This window comes from Choloepus didactylus, chromosome 23 (genome assembly GCF_015220235.1).
Source record: "Choloepus didactylus isolate mChoDid1 chromosome 23, mChoDid1.pri, whole genome shotgun sequence".
Taxonomy (NCBI): domain Eukaryota; kingdom Metazoa; phylum Chordata; class Mammalia; order Pilosa; family Megalonychidae; genus Choloepus; species Choloepus didactylus.
Genome location: NC_051329.1, coordinates 20,729,037 through 20,748,507, shown reverse-complemented (window position 1 = coordinate 20,748,507; position 19,471 = coordinate 20,729,037). Strand labels below are relative to the sequence as shown.

General features: G+C 47.6%; 1 protein-coding gene across 5 annotated transcripts in view; it reads left to right on the top strand.

Annotated features, from left to right (window-relative positions):
• Positions 1-19,471, top strand: part of ACACB (acetyl-CoA carboxylase beta) — a 166,513-nt gene that overhangs the window by 114,265 nt on the left and 32,777 nt on the right. For 4 of the 5 annotated variants that reach the window (XM_037816972.1, XM_037816974.1, XM_037816973.1 and 1 more), the window contains 10 exons: positions 1,046-1,134; positions 1,235-1,359; positions 8,161-8,274; positions 8,535-8,648; positions 9,167-9,256; positions 12,110-12,228; positions 13,808-13,831; positions 16,226-16,363; positions 17,218-17,317; positions 17,396-17,503. In XM_037816972.1, coding sequence (XP_037672900.1) covers positions 1,046-1,134; positions 1,235-1,359; positions 8,161-8,274; positions 8,535-8,648; positions 9,167-9,256; positions 12,110-12,228; positions 13,808-13,831; positions 16,226-16,363; positions 17,218-17,317; positions 17,396-17,503 — 1,021 coding nt within the window. The remainder of the gene's footprint in view (positions 1-1,045; positions 1,135-1,234; positions 1,360-8,160; positions 8,275-8,534; positions 8,649-9,166; positions 9,257-12,109; positions 12,229-13,807; positions 13,832-16,225; positions 16,364-17,217; positions 17,318-17,395; positions 17,504-19,471) is intronic. The other variant, XM_037816975.1, reaches the window with a different exon arrangement.

The window sequence follows — 19,471 nt, the reverse complement described above, 5'->3', positions numbered from 1 at the left end:
CAGAATCAAAGCAGTTTCGGACTAGAATGAATCAATTCAGTGCCTCTTTACCACGTGCCAGAAACTGTCATAGGTGCAGAGAATATAGGATTGTCAATGATGGTCGCTCTTTTCAAAGAGCTCCCAAGCTAATGGGGACACACACTGGCAGTATCGGATTGCAGTTGAGGAAGGATATTTTAGTGTGGGCTTCCCTACAAAGTAAGAGGTTCACAGCCGTGGACTAGGAGGGGGTCCCTCCCAGACCACTTCTGTTGCAGACAGCTAGCCTTAAACCCATCCTTCAGCTTCAGCGGAACAAATGACAGATGAATCAAATTCCCTAGCAGATTTTTCTGTGTTGAACACAACTGTCAAAGCTGTTCTGTGTTGTATTATTTTTGTCATGTTTGGATAAATGAATGTTTTAGGTTCTTGCTGTCTTTTGTTGTCATTTTGTTCATCACATTTGGGTAAATGAGTGTTTTAGGTTCTAGCTGGGGGGAGAGGGGGTGGGTAAGCTGGTTTCTACTTCCCTAAAATTCAGCATCACATCTCCTAAGAAATTGACGCACTGGGTTTAGGTATCCTTCAGAAGAGGAAATGTTTTGGGAAATATCCTGGTTAAAATTTTATTTTTAAAGGGTGACAATTTTTTGAGGGGTCTTTTGGTTAATGTATTGCAGATTTTGACTGTCTTTACACCATTGGATGGTGAATTGAAATTCTTTGCTAAAATTGGCTGCCCCCTTTCAGCATTCCAAACCTGTACGTTTTTGTCCTTCTCCCTGGGGATGGGCTGGAGCCATCCCAAGTTTCAGGGGTACGCGAGCTCTACCCCAGCCTGGCCTCCCATTTGACGTGCGACCCTGGGCAAGTCACTTCTCACTCTGATCTGCACTTACCAGGCCACAGGTCCCTTTTCAGACCTAAGGATCAGGGAGTGTAGGCTCCCGATACTTGATTATCCTTTTCCTACTTTTTAAAATCACAAAGCCCTGGCTGAAGATACTCAGGCTTGCCAGGAGGTGGGATTGAGCCTTGACAGGCTTCCCTTCCTCTCCAGATACCGCAGCGGGACCCGCGGCTACATGAAGGCGGTGGTATTGGACCTCCTGCGAAGGTATCTGCACGTGGAGCACCACTTCCAACAAGGCAAGACGGGGTGCCATGCCCCCAGCACGGGTGACAAGCCCACATGCGGGGAGGGGAATCCCGGGCCTCACCTCTCTGTGTCCTTCCATCCCCCCTGCAGCCCACTACGACAAGTGCGTGATCAACCTCAGGGAGCGCTTCAAGCCGGACATGTCCCAGGTGCTAGACTGCATCTTCTCCCATGCACAGGTGGCCAAGAAGAACCAGCTGGTCATCATGTTGATTGTAAGCAGGAATGGGCACCCTTCCCCCGGAGCCGGGCAGATCAAGGGTCAGTAAACGTTTTCCAGAAAGGACCAGAGAGTAAACAGTTTAGACTTCATGGGCCATAGGGTTTCATCACAGCTACCCAACTCTGCCATATCTTGAAAGTAGCCGGAGATGATACATCAATGAATGGGCATGACTGGGTTCCAGTCAAACGGGGTGGGTGTGTGGGGATGGGCCCGCCGGCCTCTGGGGGTGATTTTGACTGGCTTGCTGTATGCCGGGCATTCCTAAAGTGCTTTGCAAATATTCACTCATCTGAGTCTCACAGCAGCCCGAGGAGGTGGGTACTGTCCTCACCTCTCTTTGGCAGAGCACAGGGAGCTGAAGTCACTTGCCCAAGGTCACCCAGTTTGTAAATGCGGAGCCAGGATATGAACCCACACAGTTCAGCTTGAGTCGTGAGGTGTCAGTCAGGGGATTCAGGATTCTGAGTCCCAGGATATGTCCCTCACTTGGTCTTCTTAGAGAAGCGTGGAGTTTCCTCTCATTTCTTCTCCTATTGGAGAATAATTAGCAGTCATTTTTAGCTGAGGATTTTCCCCGTTGATACAGTTCCCTGGCGAATGACTTGGCAGACAGTAGGGGACACTGGGCTTGGCTTATAGTAAACAAAGGCTTGGCAAATTTTTTCTGTAAAGGATCAGATAGTAAATATTGTAGCGTTGAGGGCCGTGGGGTCTCTGTCATGTCACTCAACTCTTCACTTGTCACCTGAAAGCAGCCTGGACGATGTGTAAGTGAACGAGCGTGGCAGTGTTCCAGTAAAACTTTATTTACAAAGATAGGCAGTGCGCCAAGTGTGGGCTGCAGGCTTACAGGGTAGGCAGCACCCTAGTGAGATGTCTTTTTTTTATTATTTTATTTTGAAATAAATTCAAATTTATAGGAACAGTTGCAAAAACAATACAAACCCCATACACAGAACTCCAGCATACCCTGACCCCCCTCCCCTGATACCAACTTTAACATGCTGTCACACCGCTATTTCTTTCCCTCCCTCCCTATCTATCATTTATCATCTATTGCTCTGTCTTCTGAACATATGAGAGTTAGCTGCACACATCCTTGAACATACACTATAATTCACATATACACTTCCCATGAACAAGAACATTCTTTTATGCAATTCCATTAAGCACAGCTAAGAAGTACAAGAGAGTCAACAATGATACAAAGCTTACATTCTATATTTCCTTTTTTTTTTTTTTTTCCCTTATGTCTCAACTGTGTCCCTTTGAGCCTCCTGTCCTCCATCCTCAGATCCCATCCAGGGTCATCCTTGGCTTTCAATTGTCATCTATTTAGACTGTCTTTTTTTTTTTTTCCTCAGTTGCGGAAACATATATACAGCCTAAATCTTCCCATTCCACCCCCTCCCTAGCCTTCCATTAGTGGGATTAATCACATTTAGAATGTTGTAATGCCATCACCTTCCCACCATCCATTACTAGAAATTTCCCTTCACCTCAAACAGCAACCCTACACTCTTTTCTTAACTCCCCATTGCCCCTTCCCCTATTTCTCTTAACCCATACTCTACTTTTCATCTCTATGGTCATATTCTCTGATAATTTCTTTGTGTTTACTGTGGGGCTTAAAATTAACCTCTTAAATCCATAACAATCTTGTTTTTCTTTGATACCAACTTAACTTCAATAGGACACATAGACTATATGTTCCTATACTCCTCCATTCCCCACCTTTATATAGGTCTTGTCAAAAATTACATATTTTACATTGAGTTCAAAATCACTGATTTGTCATTCGAGTTTGTGTATTTTATATCATGTAGGAAGTAAATAGTGGAGTTACAATTCAAAAATTATTGACCTGTATTTGTATTCCATTGTGGTCAGAGAATGTGCTTTGAATATATTCAATTTTTTTTTTTTTTTAATTTATTGAGGCTTGTTTTATGTCCCAGCCTGTGGTCCATTCTGGAGAAAGATCCATGATCACTAGAGAAAGATGAGTGTCCTGGTGATTTGGGATGTAAGGTTCTATACATGTCTGTTAAAATTCTCTATATCTCTTTCTCCTTTCTTTGTTTCTCTGTCGATAGGGCTCCCTTTAGTATCTGAAGTAGGGCAGGTCTTTTATTGGCAAACTCTGTCAACATTTGTTTGTCTATGAAAAATTTAAGCTCTCCCTCAAATTTGAAGGAGAGTTTTGCTGGATAAAGTATTCTTGGTTGGAAATTTTTCTCTCTCAGAATTTTAAATATGTCATGCCACTGCCTCCTCACCTCCATGGTGGCCGCTGAGTAGTCACAACCTAGTCTTATGTTGTTTCCTTTGTAGGTGGTGAATTGCTTTTCTCTTGCTGCTTTCAGAACTTCCTCCTTCTCTTCAATATTTGAGAGTCTGATCAGAATGTGTCTCGGAGTGGGTTTATTTGGATTTATTCTATTCGGAGTTTGCTGGGCATTTATGCTTTGTGTATTTATATAGTGTAGAAGGTTTGGGAAGTTTTCCCCAACAATTTCTTTGAATACTCTTTCTAGACCTTTACCCTTCTCTTCCCCTTCTGGGACACCAATGTTTCTTAAGTTTGGACGTTTTATTTTATCTATCATATCCCTGAGATCCGTTTCGATTTTTTCAATTTTTTTCTCCATTCTTTCTTTTTTTCTTTCATTTTCTGTTCTTTGGACTTCTAGGACACAGAGTCGTTGTTCAACTTCCTCTAATCTTGTATTATGAGTATCCAGAGTCTTTTTAATTTGGCCAACAGTTTCTTTTACTTCCATAAGATCTTCTATTTTTTTATTTACTCTTGCAATGCCTTCTTTATGCTCTTCTACGGTCTTCTTTTTGTCCCTTATATCCTGTGCCATGGTCTTCTTCATGTTCTTTATATCCTTTGCCATGTTTCATTCCTCAATTGTAGTTCTTTGATTAATTGTGCCAAGTACTGTGTCTCTTCTGATATTTTGATTTGGGTGTTTGGAATTGCGTTCTCCATATCGTCTGGTTTTATCATATGCATTAATATTTTCTGTTGTTTTTGGCCTCTTGGCATTTGCTTTGCTTGATAGGGTTCTTTCAAGTTGTAAAAATATACCAATCTAATTTTTCAGAAATACAAGTTGGTGGCATACACTTTCTCCAAGTAACCAGCAGATGGTGTCTGCGAGTCACCTATACCCCTCAAGTCAGTTCTCCTCAACTTTATCCTTGTGGTGTGTGGGGAAATGATTCTTGTGGGGTTCAGTTGGTGAACTCAGTTTGGGTGTGTTGCTGGAGCTGTCCGCCCTGAATGTGGGGCGTGTGTCCGGGTGGCTAGGGAGGCAGGGCAGCTTTAATATTCAAACCCCTCAGGTGTTCCTGGAGATTGAAGGCCGCTACAAGAGTCTAAGCCTTCATTTCAGTTTTGCCCCAGACCCTCTCTGTCGCTGACCCACAAACCACCGGCATTGACGTAGTGTCCCTGGGTTTTCTGAGTGGGCCCCCCTTCTCAGCTGTGATCTTCTAGGACCTCTGCTGAGGGAAGGCTGTGCTACGTCACCAGTATGCGCCGTCCCTCAAGGGAAGCCCCGGGCCGCCGGGCCGTGCAGCAGCGCTCTCAGCCTGATGCAAAGATGGCTGAACGGGGCGTCTCAACCACCCCCCTCTCCTCGCACAGTTCCTCCTTCCCAGCTCCAGGACATCTGGCGCAGCTCTGGGCTATGGGCACGGCCCCGGGCAGGAGGGTTTCTTTCTCCTTCTGGCTCTCCTCTCCGCTCCCCTGGCCCTGGAGGAATCTGCAGTGGGCTATCCTCCATGCCAGACACCGAGAGGCCGGCTCAGCCCGCTCCTGCTGTGCTTCACTGCGCGGTTCCCACTGTCACAACTGCAGCCACTCCTGGGTTTTTCCCTTTTTTTTTTTAAAAGAACCAGTCCATCTCCAAACGCCCACCCCCTGGCTTCCCCACACTGCGGCGCGGCGGCGGATCTTTCAGCCGGCTTACTCATTCGTTTCAGAATGCAGACTCCCGGTTTCACCAAATGTACAGCCCCTGTGGTTCTAGCAGACCTTGTCTAGCTCGTGCATCGCTGAAACTGGTATTCTAGGTCACCTTCTGGTTTTTATCTAGTATTTTTTACGGAGGTGTTTTTTTGCCCTGTCTCACCTAACCGCCATCTTAGGTTCTCCAAGATGTCTTCTTAAATACTGATATTTTTATTAAAAAGTCATGTTTTAAATCTCTCAGTGCAGCAGCTCTTAATTCCAGCTGCTCCTGAGAATTAGCTCAGGTGTGTTTAGAAAAATTCAGATGTCTGGGCCCTGCCCTTGGTCAGTTAAATCAGGGTTTCCGGGGATGGGACCCGTGCTTTGGTATGTGTTTAAAAGCTCCCCAGTGGGAAATTTGAACGTGGACTTGAGATTAGATAATGTTACCAGTTTAACTTTCAGTTTCTCAGGTGTTTTAATCTAATGGTTCTGTAATTAGGTGGGAGAAGGTCCTTGTTCTCCAGGAGATGCCTGTAGAAAGAATTAGTATGACAGATCATGATTTCTGCAACTGACTTTCATAAAAACAAAGGGCATGCATGCTGAACTAGAATAAAAGCAAATGTGAGCATGTGGTGAATGTTTAACCACTGGTGAACCCTGGTGATCAGTAGAGGGGATTTCTGCATACGAGTCTTCAATTTTCCTGTAGCTTTAAAATTTTTCAAAATTAAATTTGGTGGCGAGACACCCCAGGGAATTGCGGTGTACAGCCAGGACTAGAAAATATTTATGCCCAAGGAGATATTTTACTTTTGGGGGGAATTCTATTGCTAAAATTAAATAGCCCTTTTTAAAACACTTCCCTTTGATCACATTTTCTTAAACATTTACCTTTTTTGAGTTTTTGTAAAGCCAGGTACAAGCTGTGATGCATTCAGTCGGCTCACCAGTCAAAGGCGGGTGGGTGGGTCTGTGGATTATTCTGCCTGTTCTTTACTCTTTGTGCATGTGTCGACTCTCTTTTGGGCTTAAAGTTACTAAAAATCATGTACCCCCAAGGACAGTCTGGGGAGGACAAGGTGGAGTGGCCCCCTGGGGAGAGAACTGTGATACTTGCTTGGGGTTTCTTGGATGAGGAAGACTAAATATGTGATACCAGGTGGGGTTTGGGCATTATATGTGAGATCTGATATTGTTCCAGGTTCTCGATTCCATTCGTTGGAAAATGCTGACCTCTTTGCCCTTGGCTACTTGTGTTTGGTGCCTGGGTTCCTAGTAGGTTTTTAGCAAAGACACGTTAATGAAATCATTACTCTGAAATGATTTTCTGTTCTTTTTTATTTGTATTTTTTTTTGAGTCCTTAAGGGGACTTAGTTTCTGAATTGAAATTCAGTGGTCATAGGACTTTGTTAGTGACAAAACAAAGAAAACAAAACCTTGTACTGTAAACTAAAAAATATGAGACGAGACCCCTTCATACAAGTTACTGCGACAGAAAAATAGTATTTCGGATTAACGTATTTAGAGGGTGGTGGCCAGGTTTAAAAACCTTCCCACCAACTACTTTGGACTCTTTCAGCTCTGGGAAAACCACTAGCCTGGTCAGTGGGACACGCCTGTGCTCCGTGCTGTCCTTGGAGCCACGAGCCTGGCGTGGCGGTGGACAGTCATGCACCTCCACCCAAGCATGCAAAGCAAAGCAGAATTTGGGAAGGAGAGAAGGTTTAGAGTAATTTTACGTGAGTTGTCATCAGCACTGACATGCTTGTGTGTTTGTGTACATGCGTGAAGGATTAATATTTTTTAAAACTGTCTGAGTATAAAAAAAAGCAATGCTCTTTATGGATAATTAGGAAAATGAAGAAACCCATGCAAAAGAAATGACCTGCAGCCCCATGGTCTAGCAGCTTCCTTTGAGGACAGTCAGCTGGTGCCAGGGGCTGGGGAGCACATTGCTCAGGCACCCCCATTCCAGCAGCCGCCCATTGGCTTTCAGCAGGTATTTAGGGAGCACCTGCTCCGAGCCATTCCTGAGCCCCTCTTGCATTCAGAGCATAAGAGGAGATCAAAGACGAGTCACCCACAGCCTTGGTCTCCAGTAGAAAGGTCCCTCGTTCAGAAGCAGAGAAGAGGGATGAACACAAGGACCCCAGCCTTCTTTCCACCTGCCCTGCAAAATTCAACTCCTGACCCCAAAAAGCCACCCTTGACCTCACCAGCCCCTGGATGCTCCCTCCTGGGGCTCCCAGAGTGCGGCTCACCAACCCCCACCAGGCACCCCATGTAGCCCTTGCACTTTGTTTGTGTCTGACTCCTTTGGCAAGCCCCCAAAGGCAGGCGGCAGTGATGGGGAAAAGAGGGCATGGCCTCAGGGAGAGAAGAGGCTCGGGTTGGAATCCCAGCTCTGCCTTGCACATGCTTGGTGGCCTTGGCATAAGTCATATTACCTCTCAGATCCTCAGTTTCCTCATCTGCAAAATGGGAGTCATGATAGTAGCTCCTTGGAGGGTTGGGAGAATTTGGGGAAATGTACATAAAGGGCCAAGCTGCTTGCCTGGCCTGTCGTCATGCATTCAGAGATTTGGTTGTATTTTTCTTCCTCTTAGACGTTGAGTGCATGTTTTCGGGATGGATGAATGGATGAAGGGGGGGGGGGTACGTGTGGAAAGGGGTGAGGATGTGTGTGAATCAGGCAGAGCTAGATGTGCTCAGAGGGCTGAGCAGTTATCTGGTTTGCTGGGGCAACCTCACTCCCCGGCAGAGGTGATCTCTGGCTGCTTTCTCTGCGGGACTCAGAATTCTGATTTTGTCCCCCAAAGGATGAGCTTTGTGGACCAGACCCTGCCCTGTCAGACGAGCTGACCTCCATCCTCAACGAGCTCACTCAGCTGAGCAAAAGCGAGCATTGCAAAGTGGCGCTCAGAGCCAGGCAGGTAGGGGAGCGGACGTGGCCCCACCTCACGTGTTCCCCCTCTGCTTGTGATATGCACCCCCACACCTTGCAGGAGGCCCCCGCTGCTGGGCATGCCTCTTCTCCCTGCATGTGCACCCCCCATCATGCGGTCTCCCCAACCATTCTTCCCTCCCCTGCACTGTCCACTGCCTCCCGCCCCCCAGTGTCTGGCCCGCTGGCCTGGCCCTTAGTGCTCTCTCCGTGAGACCGGCTTGCCCAGCCCGTCCGCCCACCCCACAGGTCCTGATCGCCTCCCACCTCCCCTCCTACGAGCTGAGACACAACCAGGTGGAGTCCATTTTCCTGTCTGCCATCGACATGTACGGTCACCAGTTCTGCCCCGAAAACCTCAAGGTGAGGCATCTCCTTCCTGTGGCCCAGGTGGGGACCCGGCGGGTGGAGACGGGCTCTCCAGGTGCTCGCGGCCAGCGTGGGGCCCAGTGGTGGGGATGGCTGAGAGTGGGCACTGGGAGGCCCCGGAAGGGATGTCCTGGAGAGCAGTTGAAGGACGGAGGGTGTGGTCGTGAGGGCTCACCTGCAGGTGTGATTTGTAAACTTCAGGCGAGACAGGACTTATTTGGTAACTACACAGGTGGGACCACCAGGCTCATCTCCCTGAGCACCCCCAACTCTGGTGCTCATGGACAAGCTCCCAGGGAGCCCCGCGTGTGGCTGTCTGGAGGGTTTTCTCCACTTTCTGATCTTACACTGAACTGCTCAAGGAAAGGAAGCTTGCATGCTCCAGCATTGCAGTGTTTAATTTTAACACAACCACTCACTTCTCCTCTTTGCTCCCCTCTCTCCCTCTCAGCTGACTGTTGTTTGAAGCTTGTTGACATTTTTCCCTCTTTCACTCTTGCTGTTTTCTGTAGAAATTAATACTTTCAGAGACGACCATATTTGACGTGCTGCCCACCTTCTTCTATCACACTAACAAAGTCGTCTGCATGGCGTCCTTGGAGGTAAGTAGGAGGGGCCCTTCTTGCCCACCACTGCCTGGCCCTGGGCTAAGTGCCTTGCCAATGTGATCTCATAATTCTCTCCCGGAGGTTATGTACTGCTCCTGTCCCCCTTTTGCAGAGAAGGAAACTGAGGCTCAGAGAGGTAAAGTGACTTGCTCAAGGTTGCACAGCTATGACGTGGCCAAACCAGCATCAGATTAGGTCCTTGCTCAGAACCCCTGAACTCTCATCCATCTCATCCATCATTCTGGCTGGACCCAGGCAGGGCACACTTAAATACCAACCCCCAAGAGCCAAGCCCGAGGCCCCTTGTTCAAATGTTCGGTCTCACCTGCATTAAATTCCTTTCAAAGACTTCTCTCCTTGGGACCATGAAAGCTGGAAGGCACCTGGGCAACCACTTCGGCTCACTGCCTTGTGTGACCGAGCAAAGCATGATTGACAGTGAAAGCCAGGCCAGAGCTGTGTCCCCCTGCTCCCACTCCAGTCCTTTATTAGTCTCCCACGCCTTTATTAGATTAGGAAATCTAAAGATCTCATTGGCTCTTTCAAGAATCTTTTCTAGAAAACATCAGTTGATGTCTTGTGTTTTCAACGTGTCTCCTTCCCCTGGGTCACTCTAGCTGGTTGTGGTTTTTTTGCTGTGTCTTCATCCTCAAATCTCAAGTCTAAGTCACAGTGATCCCCACTCCATCTTCTGCCGTCTTTTAGGCCCCCTGTGGGTCTCCTGTCTTGATGCCAGAAGGTAAACTGAGTCTTTACCAGACAACTTCGGGCTTATGAGCATACTACTCCGCATCTCCTGGTCCTTCAGTTTTCCCCCTTCCCTAGTTTCAGCTCTGGAAGAATCATTGTAGGGTCCCATTCTTTGTTTCCAGCAGTGATATCCCAGGACAGCTCGTCAGTGGTTTCTTTTTAAAGCGCATATTTCATTCTATTTTTCTAGAACGCTTTACACAGTCTCTTGCTTTCTTCAACAAATTTATCGAACATAATCCATCCTTTTCTTCAGGACTCAAGATGATCATGGTGAACATATGATTTTGACTCAGCCTGTTGCGAGTGTAGAGTTTTGTCCCTGTTCAACGTGTCCCCCGTGTTGGGGGTTCCCAAGACCACTCCCAGGTTCAGTGATTCCCTTGGAGGACTCACAGGACTCGGCATGTAGTTATACTCACAGCTCTGATTTATTTCAGCAAAAGGACAAACAGCAAAAATCAGCAGAGGGAAAGGTGTGTGAGGCGCAGTCCCGAGGAAATCAGGCTCTAGCTCCCCAAGTCCTCCCACAGGGGATTCACACGGGGCGCGCTCTTGCCCCAGCCGTGAGTTGTGACATGTACGAAGGGTCGTCCACCCCCTTGTTAGAGACTCAGTGCCCACGGTTTTTACCAGGGCTGTCCCATAGGCACCCTCTGCCTGGCACGTGCCCAAATCCCAGACTCCTGGAAGGAGACTGTTGTTGACACAGACGGTTTGGGCAAGTGAGCCATTCCTTATCAGCAGATGGTGGGAATCAATCCCCGCAAAATCCCCGCAAAATCCGAGTTCCCAGATTTAGGCAGGCCTTTTGGAGGACGGCCACCAGGCCTGCTGTGTTAACTCTCTCCTGCCCAGTCCCTGTACTCCTGTTCCATTTATAAACGTCCAGTGCTTAAATCTAGACCCACTCTGTCCTCTGTAGCAGCCACCGGCCACATGAGGCTACTGAGCCCTTGAAACGTGCCTCCGTGTGAATTGAGTATAAATTACACACTGGTTTCTAGTGATATAGTATGGGGGGAAAAAATGTAAAATATCTCAATACTCGACATTTCAAATGGAGTCATGAGGTCACTCTGCTGGGCATTCTTATGCACTATATAGATAACCCTTTTTAGGATTTAATGTATTGGAATAGCTAGAAGTAAATACCTGAAACTACCAAACTGCAACCCAGTAGCCTTGACTCTTGAAGACGATTGTATAATAATGTAGATTACAAGAGGTGACAGTGTGATTGTGAAAACCTTGTGGATTGCACTCCCTTTATCCAGTGTATGGATAGATGAGTATAAAAATGGGGACAAAAACTAAATGAAAAATAGGGTGGGATGGGGGGATGATTTGGGTGTTCTTTTTTACTTTTATTTTTTATTCTTGTTCTTTCTGGTGAAAAGAAAATGTTCAAGAATAGATTGGGGTAATGAATGCATAACTATATGATAGTACTGTAAACAGTTGATTGTACCCCATGGATGATTGTATGGCATGTGAATATATCTCAACAAAACTGAATTTAATTTAAAAAAGATCTCAATAGTTAACTATTTATATTGATTACATATTGAAATGATAAAATTTTGGGTGAAATAAAACGTATCATTAAAATTATTTTTACCTGTCAGTGCCTACTAGAAAATTTTAAATTACAGATGCAGCTTGGGTTTTATGTCTATTGGGATGTACAGCACTGCTCCAGAGCAGGGATCAGCAAATAACAGTCCACAGGCCAAATCCGGCCCACTGCCTGCTTTTGTAAATAAAGTTTTATTGGAACACAGCCACGACGTTCATTTATGAGTTGTGTACGGCAGCTTCCCTGCCACAACGGCTGAGTTGTGCAATTGTGAGTGAGACTGTATGACCCACAGAACCTGGGCTATTTACCAGCAGGCCCTTTGCAGAAAGCTTCTCAACCCCTGCTCTCGAGTTAGGGAAGCAGCTTTTGTGCAATTTAATAACATTCTGAGATGTGAGCGCATTTGCTCTTAACCGTGTCGAGATCACTTCTGGATCCTTTCAGCCTCGGTTTTCTCCGGCTCTGAGGACCCTCTCCGAGCCGCCTGAGAGAACATCCGCTGTGCTTTGCTGCAGGTGTATGTGCGGAGGGGCTACATCGCGTACGAGTTGAACAGCCTGCAGCACCGGCAGCTCCCAGACGGCACCTGCGTGGTGGAATTCCAATTCATGCTGCCCTCCTCCCACCCCAACAGGTAGGTAGGGACGTACCTGGGCATGGCTTGCATTTTCTCTTCTCCCCGGCCTCTGGGGTCCTGACTCTGGAGGGACCCGACAGTCGTGCCTGGGAGCAATCCTGGCAAGGCCTCTGGGACTTCTTCCCCCTTGTGTGATCCCCCCACATCTCATCTATCAAAGGGCGAGAATCCAGTGCTGCCTCGTAAACCTGCACTGTCAGTGTGGCAGCCACCACCCGTGTGCAGCTATTTAGATAAAAATGAATGAACATTAAATAAAATTTAAAATTCCTGTCCCCAGTGACACCAGCTGCATTTTTTAAAAATGGAATTTTATTGAGATATATTCACATAACATACATTCAAAGTGTGCAATCATTTGTTCACAGTATCATCATATAGTTGTGCATTCATCACCACAATCTTTGAATATTTTCATTACTCCAAACAATAAAATTAAAATTAAAATAGTTTCCAAAGCATCCCCTTTTCCTCCTCCCCCCCATTTTCCATTTACTTTTTTTTAAATACAGTTTACTGGAGATATATTCACCCACCCTGTCATCCACAGTGTACAATTGATTATTCACAGCACTAAAGTACAGTTGTGGGTTCATCACCAGAATCAATTTTTGAACTTTTTCCTTACTCCAAGATAAAAATAAAGGCAAAAAAGAACACCAAGATTTTTCCATCCCCTCCATCCCACCCTAATCTTCATGTAATTTTTGTCCCCATTTTTCCACTCATCTGTCCATACACTGGATAAAGGGAGTGTGAGCCACAAGGTTTTCACAGTCACACAGTCACACTGTGCAAGCTGCATAGTCATACAATCATCTTCAAGAATTAAGGTCACTGGGTTGCAGTTTGACAGCTTAGGTATTTCCCTCTAGCCATTCCACCACACTAAAGACTAAAAGGTGATATCTATATAGCGCATAAGAATACCCTTCAGAGTGACCTCTCAACTCCATTTGAAATCTCTCGGCCACTGGAACCTTATTTTGTTTCATCTCTCTTCCCCCTTTTGGTCAAGAAGATCCTCTCAGTCCCACAGTGGCCAGCTGCATTTTAAATGCTCAGCAGCCCCACGTGGCTCATGACTGCCCTGTCACGGAACCTTCTCTTGGACCACTGTGAAGACTAACTGAGATCAGGCACACATGCAGGACAGAGCCAGGTGCACGGAGCGTGCTGGAGGAACGTTAGCAAACGCTGCAGTTACTACGGCTGTTACTGGCCGGCCGTTGGTCAGCTCTATGCCAAGCGCTTCCACACTCTGCCTCATTCACCCCTCACCATCTGTCTGCAAAAATGCACCCTCAAACCCACTCTACTTCACTTAGGCCACGCTGCTCTTAATACGGAGTTGGAATTTGAGCCCAGGTCACGCTCTCAGCTCCAGGTTCTCTCCACAGCATCCACACAACCCCCCAGGAGCCAGCTGCCAGGTCATGCTTGTTGGCTTGTCCAAAGCAGTCTGGCATCCAGGAGTGATGCTTTAGGGGAGCCCCTCCATGTTCTCAATGGGGGACATCCTGATGTGTCTGTGTTGATCACTCACTGTCTCTTTTTTTAACCCATCTTATTTCAGGGCCCGAAGTCCCCTTCTGCCCAGGTAGAGTGCAACACCTTCTGCTACGGCAACTGCATCTCTGGGATTTGGAGGGTTCTCTTCTACTCTTCCTCATTCACCTGTTTCTGGTTCTCGTGGGGATTCCTGAAGGCCTTGCTTGTGGCTAGAACGGTCTCATTGTGATCTGGGGATTCAGTTGATCAGCTCTTGTATCTGTTTTGGCAAAAGCTTTCATGCTTTCTTCAAGCAGGGATTTCTTCTGGTCTCTTGGGATTTTAAGGGACGTGTTTCTCTTTCCTTTGGAGGGTGTTGCTTTTTATAATGGATAAAGAAAAGTGCTTCTTCCCATGAGGCATCTCCTTTCATAGTTATCATTTCTTTTTACCCTTATTTAAAAAAAGAGAAAGGATCATGACACTGTCCAGCTGAGAGGAAAGGGGCCTTGCAATCTGGAACAGTTGGGGAGGTGTGGTGTCAGAAGTTTACTAGGAATGGATGGGTGACTCCTGTGAAGGCCGTGGGCTGAGCCTTGCTCCTTAGAAAGAACCTCCACGTGCATCCAGGTTATTGACTGTGACTCTTAATTTGGCACAGGATCCTCTTTTGATCCAGAGCAGACATTGAGGATCCTGGAAGGATTCTCTGCCCAGCCAGGGCCCTCACTTGCTATCAGCTGAAGTGTGCTCATTTGGGGCCTGGGGTCTCAGAAGAGACCCCACCGCCACCCCGCAGCTGCCCCCACAATCCATCTTTTAGAGGCCTCCTGGCAGGGCGGTGAGGGGTGGGGCCTCACCTCCCAGGAGTGCCGGGCTGGGCGCATCGTGAGTTGGATTGTGGGGAACAGAGGGAGGTCCCATGAGAGGTCAGCGGGGCTTTGTGGTGGGCTGCAGCGTGGACTTGGGCAGGGTCACAAGCTCCTCCAGCGCCCAAGGGAGCTAAGAGCCCAGCCCCTGGTGGGGAGTGGAGAGTGCCCAAGGGGCTGCCATTCTCAGCTCTGGCTCATTGTTGCTCTGCAGGAAAGCAGGTCCGTACGGCCATGATTTTCAAGAGAAGCAGGAAATCCGAAGCTTAAAAAAAAATTGAAATCCTTCTGTTTTTCAATTTGGGCATCCAATTAATGTACATATGTATGTTAAAATGATGCATGGGCCGAACTAAACCTTCAGTGGGCTGACTTCAGCCCATGCCCCACCTTTGTAACCTCAGGATTTGGCTGCCTGGGAGCAGGGTCTCTGGACAATGATTTCTAGAGTCCCTAAGAGCAACGCAGACTACACATGCCCGCCCCTGTGTCAGGGTCCCCAGGACCACCCTGGGGTCAGTGATTCTCTAGAAGGACTCACGGGACCTAGCATATTGTCATTACTCACAGCTCTGAGTTTTGCAGCAAAAAGATGCAAAGCAAAATCAGCAAAGGGAGGAAGTGTGTGGGGCAGAAGCTTCCCAGAATCCTCTCCCAGTGAGTCACACGGTGCACTCAATCCCCCCGGCAACTATTGTTGACAACGCGTACATAACATTGTCCACCAGTTTGTTAGAGACCCAGCACTCAGAGTGTTTACTGGGGGCTGCTCACATAAGCACATTCTGCTTAGCCCATACCCAAATCCCAGACTCCCAGAAGGAAAGCAGGTGTTCAGCATAAAGCACGTTCTACTAACAGGTTGGGTGCTGCGAGCCATTCTTATTGGGGAGTGGTGGGAAACTTCCCTAAAACCAACCTCCCAGACTCCAGCCAGTGGCCAGCCTTCCACACAGGCCTGTCTTAGGAGTGCTGTCTCAGGCCTTCTTGGTTTTATTTTCTGCCTGCCATCTGATAAACAACTCCTCCTTCACCTGATTCCAGGGCCCGATTTCACCATCGGGGACCCACTCGGATTTGCTCCTGCTGAGCAGCCAGTCCTGGGAGCAGTGAGCCCCTAACTGGAACAGGCTGCTGGCCATGGGGCCCATTTTGCTTCCTGCCCCGTTCTGAGAGCAGGTTTGATGGAGGTGTGGGAGCAGAGGCCTGGAGTGTCAGGCCCAAGCCTGCCTGGCCCCACCGGCTGCCCGGGGCTGGGCCTCTCCAGCCAAAATTGGCAATGGGAGAGTTTATTCTCTGTGTCCACCACTTTGGATTCAACTCTGGACCATGTTGGGACTGGACTTGCTTGCATGTGTCATTCATTCATTCATCCATCCGTCCATCCATTCATTCATTCAGTCAGTCAGTCTCTGAGCTCTTACCTCCGTGGGGTCCTGAGGAATCAGACGAGACTCCTCAACCCCTGTCCCACCCTCAGTCTGTCCCATGTTTTAAGCCCCACTTTGGGAGGGCTCTAATCCTGGCCCAGTCACTGAAGCTTCGGGGGCAGGAGCTGCTACAGGGGCCGCAGCTGCCCCTCGGGGCCGCGTCTGCGAGTGGCTGCCCCATCCCGGCTTCTCACCGCCCTGCAGGATGGCAGTGCCCGTCAGCGTCACCAACCCCGACCTGCTGAGGCACAGCACGGAGCTCTTCATGGACAGTGGCTTCTCCCCTCTGTGCCAGCGCATGGGGGCCATGGTTGCCTTCCGGAGATTTGAGGATTTCACCAGGTACCCAGTGTGACACCACAAGCAGAGGGGCTGGCCGAGCTTCTCTGACCCCCAGCCCTCCACCCCTTCATTTGACAGAGCAGGGAGGCCCTGACACTTTACACAGCGAGTTAATAATGATGGAATAATGACAGCATCGTGGCATGTGTGTGGGCTTCAGCGTCAGCCGGCCTGGGTTTAAACCCTGGCTCTGCCGCTTTCTACCTGTGAGATCCTGAGCAAATTATTTAACCTCTCGGTGCCTCATCTATAAAATGGGGATAAGAGCAGGCCCCACTTCATAGTATTGCCCTGAAAATTAAGTGTTAGCATATATTAAATACTATATATAAAATATAATTAATATGTAAGTAATGCGCTCGGTAAGTGCTACTAGCTCTCAGTGCTATTATTATTTATATCTTTTCATCTTACTGTGTGTTGGATTATGCACATGCTCGGATTATCTTGTTGAATCATCACAGTGGATTTATAAGCTATAGGGATTATCCTTATCATCCTTGTTAGACTCAGGGAGGCGAGGGGTGGTTTCCAGGATCTCCAAGGTGGTAAAAGGGTCGGGGGGGACAGAGGTTGGACTCCTCCAGCCTGGCCGATCCCCCAAAGTATGATTCATGATCACAAATCACATAGGTTCATTCGTCCATTTTGGGGTACCCCATCAGTGGTACCTTTTGCCTCATCAGGGAACCAAATGAGGTCTGCACAGAGCTGGGCAAAGTCAGGGCCATGGTGGGGAAAGGGGGGAGGGCCTTTCTGTCTGCAGAGTGTGAAAGCCCAATCCCCCCCCACACACACACCCTGCATGGGGCACTGCCCCTAACCCCACCCCCCTCTGCCCCCGGTGCCCCCAGGAACTTTGATGAAGTGATCTCCTGCTTTGCCAACGTGCCCAGGGACGCCCCCCTCTTCAGCAAGGCTCGGCCCTCCCTGTACACAGAGAACGATTGCAAGGTGAGCGTCCGAGCCTCTGGGGTGGGCATGCTGGGATCCCAGCCCTCCTACTACCTGGCTCTTATTTTTCTCTCTCAGAGCCTCCGGGAAGAGCCGATCCACATCCTGAACGTGGTCATCCAGTCTGCAGACCACCCGGAGGACGAGGAGCTGGTGCCGATTTTCCGGGCCTTTGTGCAGTCCAAGGTAATCTGGAGTCACTCCTGGTTTGGGGGGATAGTGAGCGATGGAGGGTCCCTGGAGAAGGAGAGGGGCAGGGATGGTGTTGGCAAGGGGACCGGTGTTGTCAGACTTCCAAGAGACACAGACCTGGCTTCGGTTCTAGCCCTGCTCCTTCCAGCCAGTGGCCTTGGGCAGAAGTGGCTTCTCCACCAGTAACAGGGGACAGTGTTCCTCTCTCCCAGGGCGTTGCAGTGATTAACTGATTAAATGGAGCCACAAGGAGAGCAGGGGTAGTTCACCAGTCTGTGACCTTGGGCAGGTTACTTGACCTCTCTGATCCTCAATTTCTCCATCTGTAAAAGGGCTTGGTGAGGTTCTTAACTCATGAAGTCATCAAATCTTCAGGTTCACTGTCTGGCTGTTAGCTCTTTACCCTCTCCGACTTGGCCGCAACCTCAGGAACACTTGGGAAATTTCAGTTGCAGCTTTTTTTGTCTGTTCTTCTGTACACCTGTTTTATTCCCTGTGCTATCCTGGTGGAAGGGACACCTCTCACTGCCTTTGGCTTGGTGTCCACCAGGGGAGCTGCTGTGGTGCTTCCCAGACAGGAGATGCTGGGGAAGTGGTGCTAACTCGTGGATAACGCTGAGGAGGCTTAAGGATATTATTTTTAGTAATTTCCTTTACCTCTTCTTGATAAGAAAGTAATGATGTTCATTGTAGAAGATGTTCAAGGTACAGATAAATCTGAAAATAAACCTTCAACAAAATCCACAGGCCCACTGTCCAGAGGCAGCTACTTTAAAAATGTGGGTGAATTTCCATCTAGCTTATTCTTCTTGGCACGGCTGACATCCTAACTGAGTTTTCAGTATAGCATCCCCCTGCACCCATGAGGAGACATTTGAGCTGCTTGGGAGTTTGCCTGCCTCTCGAAACAAGTCGAATGAAACTGGGGATCCTTGGTGATTCTCCCCTAGAGAGGAGGGGTGTCAGAATCACTTGTGGAAGTGAGGATTCTGCAGCACGGAGAGGACAGCCATGCAATGGGGTGCCCTGTGGCTGAGAAAAGGAACAGAACAGCTCTCCAAAGACTGACCTGGGAGAATATCATGAGATATAAGAAAGAATACCTGTCTGTGTCTCTGAACATACAAATACATTTGATAGGTCTGTGACATACTGCAGAGAGGAGAACTAGAAATATAGACATCCATTGGGGGAAAGGGAAGCCCTTTTTATTTCACATATTTCTTTGTTATTTAAACAAACCTTTTGTGTACAGCATATATGTATGTAGATATTCACACACACACACACACACACACACACACACACACATACTCGTAGTTGACAACCAATAATCAGGCTCTCAGTAACTGATTTTTCCACCTTGGAGTCTTTTCCATTTTGCAGTTTGTCCCATTCTCTTACCTGCATTTCACTAAGCATTCTTTTGTATCTGTGCATTTACCTCTTTCTGAAATAGGTGAAGAAGATGTGTTTCCCTAACAATTTTCCTTATTTTATTGACAAATCAGACCATAATCTCATTTTCTTGTTCTCTGGGTTTTTTTCCTTCCCCGTAAAGATGTCTTTGTTTCATTTAGAGAGCGACTAAAACAGCCATACTTTTTTCAGGTAAATTTTTTCTCGAAATCGAACATTACAGAAAAGTGCACAAATCATCAATGTTTAGCTTGAATTTTCACAGAGTAAACACACAAGCATAACCAGCATTCAGATGTTTCCAACCCCCCAGAAGCCCCTCTCATGCCCCTGCCAGTTGCTCCTTTCCCCTAAGAATAACCAACCACTCTATCCTGACTTCTAATAACATAGATTATTTTTGTCCTTAAATTTTATACAAATGAAATCATACAGTTTGTATTCTTATGTGTCAGGCTTTTTTGCTCAATTTGTCTTTGTTGTTTTTTTTTTTTTGTAACAGCTTTATTGAGATATAATTCACCTACAGTTCTGTTCACCCAT